Source organism: Paramisgurnus dabryanus, chromosome 5, assembly GCF_030506205.2.
Source record: "Paramisgurnus dabryanus chromosome 5, PD_genome_1.1, whole genome shotgun sequence".
Lineage (NCBI taxonomy): Eukaryota > Metazoa > Chordata > Actinopteri > Cypriniformes > Cobitidae > Paramisgurnus > Paramisgurnus dabryanus.
This window is the reverse complement of record NC_133341.1, coordinates 44,710,975-44,718,202: the sequence shown is the minus strand read 5'-3', so window position 1 is coordinate 44,718,202 and position 7,228 is coordinate 44,710,975. Positions and strand designations below refer to the sequence as shown.

Sequence of the window (7,228 nt, the reverse complement as noted above, 5' to 3'; positions counted from 1 at the left end):
GATGGATCTGACCACGGAGTGAAAGTGAGATGACATGCCTTGGCCTGGTGGACCTGCAGCAACGCCATTGCGTGCAGGGCAGAAGCCGCCTCCCCACAAGCCCAGTATGCAGACAGCGTCAAAGCAGACGAATGCCGACAGGCTCATGAGGGAAGGGATGGATTAGCGGCCCCGCTGTCAAGAGAGATAAGGGGTGATGGCTGATGCGGCCAGTTCAGGGAGGAAAACTGTGTTAACTCATCATGGACCTCTGGGAAGAAAGGTACAGGTAGTTGTGGTTGGGCTGTCCTTGCATTCCCAAAGTACCAGTCAACCAGGTGGGACAGAGCATGACTGCCATCTTGAGGTCGAGCAAGAGCTCCGCAGCCCTACTCGAAGGAGGAAGTGGATCCAAGTCGCCGTCCAAAAATAACAGACCCCCTCAGATGCTACAACAGACACTGAATCCTCGTGAGGACATACAGATGCCGAGGGCGTCGTAGAACATGCTTCACCTGTTTCCATCAGAACCTCAGGCTGTGGATCAGGGTGCTGAGGGCTAATGGACAAACCAGCAGACCGGTTCAGCACCGTTATACGCAGGTCATCCTTCCGTAGCTTCACGGTCACCCCCTTGGTACCAGTAGGCAATGAAAGGGGAGGACGGCGTTCCAGGAGGTACGCCACCCGACCTCGCAAATCCACAAAGGACATGTTCTTAAAGGCGGAACATGCACCCTCACGAAACGCTGCCTCAGCATGCTCTAGCCCCAAGCAGGAAAGACAACAATTATTGCCATGGAGGGGATTCATCTATTTGCCGCATCCAGATGTAGAACACAGACGGACTACCATCTTTAAAAAGACCCGCTGTGACACAATGGTGACCGAGGTGGTAACCAGAAAACCATGCCCCAAAAGGACCCGAAAGTGTTTAAAAAATAACTAAACTTGACTTGTGACTTGCGTCTTGAGAACACTTCTCTACTTCATTGTTGTGGATATCTCTGTTGTTTTAAGTGTTACACATACATAAAGTAAAACTGACCAAACAACAGTTCAGACACAGAGAATGTGCACTGAGCGGGAGGCATGGGTCAATATTTTCTTCTATAATGGATTATATTTTAGTTTGTTTTTCACCAAACCCTTTTGTATGGCCAGAGGACACTCAAAATATACGACATAATGACTCAAGTTGTTTAACACTTTTGGGTCCCATTGAAGCGTGAAGAGGTGGTCAACATAATAATCAGCAGTGGGGAACCTTCAGGGCCTTCTACGCCTTCAGAGAAGGCCTAAAAAATTTATAAAAAGATTTTTTATTATAATAATACAAATAAATAATATTCAATAAAAATATGTTTTTACATTTTTAAATTTCTATTTAATTCAATTTAATACAATACATATAATATATTTTCTCTCATTTATGTTCTAACGTTAAGCTTACTGTCAGGTTCATGTCATGAAAACATCTAATCCAATCAGAATCGTCTGTCTCTATCAAGGCCCGGTTATCTGGCTCATTCATTGGTTAGGACTTCATGAATCCCAGGGAAGGCCAAGCTATGTGTTTTGGTGTGGAGAGTGACGGGCAAATCGACCAATCACGTTTTGATTTCAAGTGGGCGGGCAAAAAACGAAACATTGTAAGCCTTCATGAAGTCCTAAGCATGCAACAAACTGGATGCGAGCTGCCATAAAACACCAAAGACGAAGATCATAGACCGTTAATATTAATACAGTCTAATGGCCCGAATTTCTGCGGTGAGAGTGGTTGAGGTAAATGGTGGAAAACGTGATTGACGTTGTGGCTAGCTTGATAGGACTGAGGTAAAAACGAAATTACTTAAGCGCGTACTCGTGAAGAGCACAGCTGGGAGAAGCGCGTGCAGAGGACCCTGCATATGACGCGAACACGAGAAAAATAATGGGTTTAATTATACTTTTACTTCCTGACAGTTTCACTTGTTACGCGAGGATAGTAATGACTGACAGACGACGCCGAATTACATACAATATAATTTCCTAACTAAATCTGAGAGAATGCGAAAACATTCAAATATTTTTTACCTCGCTATACCAGACAACAGTTATAAGCCACAAGGAGGTGCACTGAGAACGCAGGGTGCTATATTTCCCCTTATGAAAAAGATTAACAAGGTATCCTACAGCTAAATATATATTTCCAAAAAATAAAAAAACAAATTAAATAGCTTAATTTAAGCTTGTTAAATGCAAATTTACAGAGCCCCTGTCATTACAGAGCAGCAGAATCTGTATTTGTGTTTATCAGTTAGATTAAAATAATTTTAAACTTTAAAACTGCATTTAAAGGCAGACAATGCCCATTCTGTAATTTAACTTTGCGTGCTCAGAAATTTTACACGTTCACTGTATGATTTAACGAAATACGAATAGCCTAGTATTATGGATGGAGAGGCATTTGCACTTCATTGCATATTTTGAAGGCCCAGCTGAAGTACCCACGGTTCGCCACTGATAATCAGAAAACCCCAAAACTGAAGAACAAAGACACTGGGGCATCAAATTACTCGAGGGTGAATAAATAATGACAATTTTTTGTTTTGGGGGTAATTATCCTTTAAATGTTCTAGTTAGCTTTATTTGTACAAATCTTTGAAGAAACAAAATGTATTTTATTAAAGGGATAGTTCACCCAAAAAAAAATTCTATCATGATTTTCTCACTCTCATGTTGTTACAAACCTGCATACATTTCTTTGTTCTGATGAACACAAAGGAAGATATTTTGAGGAATGTTTGTAACCAAACTGTCGTGTTCCCCATTCACTTTCATAGTAGTAAAAAAGAATCCTATGCAAGTAAATCGGGTCCACGAACGGTTTGGTTACAAACATTTCTCAAAATATCTTTCTTTGTGACAGAATTACATTTTTGAGACAAACTTTGAATCATAATTTTGAATTTTGAATCTTAAAGATGGGGTGCGGGATCCTTGCTAACCAATGTTGATATTTGAAATCAACTAAACAAACATGCCCCAACCCCAATAGAATCTGGACCTGCTTTTGATAGACCCGCCCCACACATACTCAACCCATGCAACGATGTCGGTTAGTAGACACGCCCCTTACTGCTGATTGGCTACAAGTGTTTTGGTACTCGGCCCGACTCCTTTTTCCAAAGTGTTTTTCAAAAATCATGCACCCCTCCTTTAATTGTTGGGTGAACTATCCCTTTAAGTAAGATGTTGACGGATCACCTAACCCATCATCACACAATTTCATTGTGTTCATCTACATGATGAGTACAGTATAAATATAGAGTATATATAAAGTTCTTTCGTAACTTTCTTAAACATCATGTAAGACCTTTATTTACACAAAACTTTTATAGCTAACTGATTTGGAGGGAATACAGTGAAAGTAAAGATGCTACATGCTAGATCACAATGAATTTAAATCATGCCGATTAACCTTTGTTTATAATAACATATCTGATTGAATTAAAAATTCAAAAATAAAACACCCCTGTGGACCAAACACCAGACAATTTTATTATGAATAAATTCATACTGCATATCTATTAAAGCAATTTGATCAAAATATCTGAAAAAACATTATGACAAATGCTTTCTTTGCATGTCTTCTATTCTGACATGAAATATTTGATTGCTTGATTTTTAAAAACAATTTACACTGTCAGAAAAATGGTCCATTTGCTAAATGGTAACTGTCCCCTATAAAAAGTACACATTTGCATCTAAAGACTTAATATTAGTACCTCAGAGGTACATGCTGGTACCAAATGTATACATACCTGCACTTAAATGGTACATATTAGGACCTTAAATGGGTAGCATGGTGACCATTTTTGTGACAATGTATATATAATGCTGCCATCTTGTGGCAAGATAGGTCGACAAACTCTGCAAAGGGCTCTGCAAATACATTTAACATATTTCAGTTTATTTAAAACAATTAAAATGTTTCCCCAATCCCCACACACCCTATTGAGGTATAACTATAATAAATTTGATAATTTTTCACTCAGTCATCTCCTAAGGAAAAAAATGCAAAATATTCATACATGACCATAAATGTCTTTTCTCTGTCCATTAGCTGCATTTTAAAGAAATAAACAACAAGTTTCATTGTACTAAAGGCTGTACGCTTATTTATTATGTCCCATCTTAGATGAGGTGATTTGTGTTTTGCGAGGGACCAAACCCAGATCTCCAGTTTTGTAGTGAGAAAGCTGATTGGTGGATTTCTGCATAAGAAATTCACTCGATCTGTAGTTAAAAGGCAACAATGAATCCGGTTACATGCACAAAATCATTTAAAAGGGACAATCTATTTGTACCTTTCGATGTTTGGCGATTTTGTAGATCCCATCGCTGGAATGAATTCAACAAGAGCTGGACCTTCCCCAACAGCTGCAGCCGTTTCCAGAACGGCCAGGAGACTCTGCATCATCTGATGACGTCTGACAATGACCGAAACCTCAGAGTCGTCCTTTTCAGGGACCTCCTGTGGCCAAAATACAGTAAGAATTTTTATCTGTGTTGGAACCAATCTAAGACCACGTCTATGTTAACTGTTACCCTTAGGGCCTCTTTTAAAGCTATGGCTGCTTTCCGAAGAACCGTCTTCAGCTGTCCTCCAAGTCTTCTCTCCTCCTCAAGATCTTTTCTCTGGCTCTCCACTTCAGCTTTAGTTTGTTGAAGCATCTCCGTAACTGCTACATGATTCTGTCTGCAAGTATAGAAGATGATTACGAGCATGTCAATGTCAACATATCACAATTTTAAATGTAATAAATGAAGAAAGGCACAGAAGTAATTTCGTGAACGGTAGAAATCTAACCTGAGAACATCAAGCTCTGTGCATACCGTCGAATGATTTTCCAGAAGCTTTTGGTGCTTCATTTGAAGTTTGACGTATTTTTCCAGTTCGGTTTGCATTTGCTTGCACTTTTCTGTCAGCTGCTGGATCACCTTTTAGGAATCGAAAATTCTGTTTGTTTTTTTCCATGCAAACCAAAGACAGTTCTTTATAGTAAGTAAAACAGATATTAACCTTTTGATTTGCCACATTCTTCCTGGTTATCTCATTCAGTAGAGGTTCCATGGTTTTGTTTTCTATTTTAAGTTGCTTTCCTTTGGCTCTCAGAGCATTATTTTCCTTCAACAGTTCTTCGATCTGGTCAGAGAGATGTTTGAGATGAGCTGCCACAGACAGATTCTCCTGCATTGCTCTCATCGTCGTCTCCGGCATCTTCTGATCCGACACCCGCCGGAATTCTTCTGCTGCATCAACTAAATGTTGTAGCGTTTCTTGCTTTAGCCTGCAGGGATAGTTCACCCCAAAATGAAAATTCAACCGTGCCCAAGAAGTGCACTGTATTTGTGTGAGTGTGATCAAGATTATGTTCTGGAGTATCTTGATGCTCACCTGTCCTTATCTAGCACAGCGTGTTTCTCCAGACGATAGATTTCTTCCTGGTGTTCCTCTTTTTGCTTTTGAAGTTGCTCTTCCAAAGCCTTGCGTTCAGCCATGAGCTTCTCCTTCTGTGCAGAAAATTCTTCCAAAGACGGCAGTTTACTAGCTAGACACGAAATAAGAGATTAATGCCAAAAAATATCAGTTTTCTACTAATATAAGCATCTTTGGTGAAGAATAAAGATGTTTGCAAAGTGCTTAATTTGCAGAAGCTCGTACCAAGGGCCATATTCTCCAATGTGAACTTGTCCTTATTTTCCTGAAGTTCAAGTCTAAGCCGGTTCAGCTGAAGCTCAAATGAGTTGCGTTCAGTTTCTTGAACCTGCTGATGTTTCGACAGCGCCTCTGCCAGATCAGCGACTTCATCCTCTTTTTTACGCAGTCTGTGTTTGAGATAGAGCACGATGTCTTTCTTCTCTTTCTCCGAATTATTCATCTTCAAGCACAAGTCCTTCTCTTGAACCTCCAGTTTGTCACATTTAAGCTGGTATCTGCAATGAAAGACATGACTGTTTATGTATTTAAAAGGCAAGCGCTTCCTGTTGAGGTCATGACATAAATGAATAAGTATGTTACCTGGTTAATTATTGACAGGAAATTATGATTGAAAGTCGGTTTCATTTTAGTTTTCTCAAGGACAAGACTGCACATGGTAATAGTTTAACTGGTTACTTTTAACTAGAATGTGATTAAAATCTTACATCTCGAAAACTAAAGACGTCTTCAAATCAGCATCATCGTTAGGTGAGTATCTGCTGCTGTGTGTATGCTTGTTTCACCCAAAACTCTTAAAAAGAAAGAATTTTAAACCTTTAAGAATCTGTACCCAAAGTGAGGAAAACCTGACAAAACCTCTTTTTGGGTAAATCCTCGATTTCATTTGTAATAACTGTAAAAAAATGCTTGTTTTTAAAACATATTGTAAAAATGCTAACTTTTTCTGTAATGGATTATGTTGACAGGTTTGGTGTATGTGTGTGTGCTTGCGCGCGTGTGTGTGTCTGTGTGTGTTGCATAACTTATATCCTCTATCTATAATCATGTATATTTAAAAATCCCAAATATATAGGCCTAATTATGAGTCTGAATATATTAGTTATATATCTGAATGTATACGTTAGTTCTTAAGTCTGAAAATGAAAACTTTAAAAATAACATGTATTTTCTATATTTTCATATTGTTTTGTCTCTGTTTTCTTTACAAATATGCATTTACTGTGAAAAGCGTTCTGGTGAAAAAGTAAACTTGAAATGCTAGGCACTGTCTTTACCTTTCCAGTCGCTCTTCCAAATCTCGTATTTGAGCTTGATAAAACCTTTTGTCACCTTCTGTTACTTCTTCAGGGTTTTTCTTCTCAGACGCCATGTTTTCCTTTTGTTTTGATTTATCATCGCCATTCTTTCCCTTCTTTTTCGGAGGCATTTAAGTTTTCGTCGCTTCTTCAGTCTCAGTGAAACATGCGAGTGTTTTCTTGTTGCCATGGACGCGATGGTGTTTGAGCTTTGAGCGCGTGAAATTTAAATCGTGCTATAGTCATTCACAAAACCTACGCTAGAAATATTGCGCAAAGCGTGAAAGACTTTTCACTTTAAAGTGTATGATTGACTTATTCGTCTTTTTCTACTTTTTTAGGAATTTAATAAAACGTTTGTCATTTTATTTACGTCAAGATTATACATTTTTATTTAACCTCTAATGTGTATGTTAATTCATCCTTGCTTAATTCACAAATTTCATGAAAGAAAATAAAAAATTAA

The 7,228-nt window shown here is 38.6% G+C and overlaps 1 protein-coding gene across 2 annotated transcripts; it reads right to left on the bottom strand.

Annotated features, from left to right (window-relative positions):
• Positions 1–2,865: 2,865 nt before the first annotated feature.
• Positions 2,866–7,036, bottom strand: cfap157 (cilia and flagella associated protein 157). Of its 2 annotated transcripts, XM_065284353.1 has the most exons (9): positions 6,742–6,873; positions 6,172–6,257; positions 5,690–5,961; positions 5,423–5,576; positions 5,048–5,315; positions 4,835–4,965; positions 4,573–4,723; positions 4,332–4,498; positions 2,866–4,260 (listed from the first exon to the last, which is right to left on the bottom strand). In XM_065284353.1, the coding sequence occupies exons 3-9, from the start codon at positions 5,904–5,906 to the stop codon at positions 4,140–4,142; spliced, it is 1,209 nt and encodes a 402-aa protein (XP_065140425.1). In that variant the 5' UTR covers positions 5,907–5,961; positions 6,172–6,257; positions 6,742–6,873; the 3' UTR covers positions 2,866–4,139. The 2 variants fall into 2 exon arrangements, with proteins under 2 accessions (XP_065140425.1, XP_065140424.1); XM_065284352.2 differs by lacking the exon at positions 6,172–6,257 and having other exon boundaries at positions 6,742–7,036.
• Between the last annotated feature and the right edge of the window lie 192 nt (positions 7,037–7,228).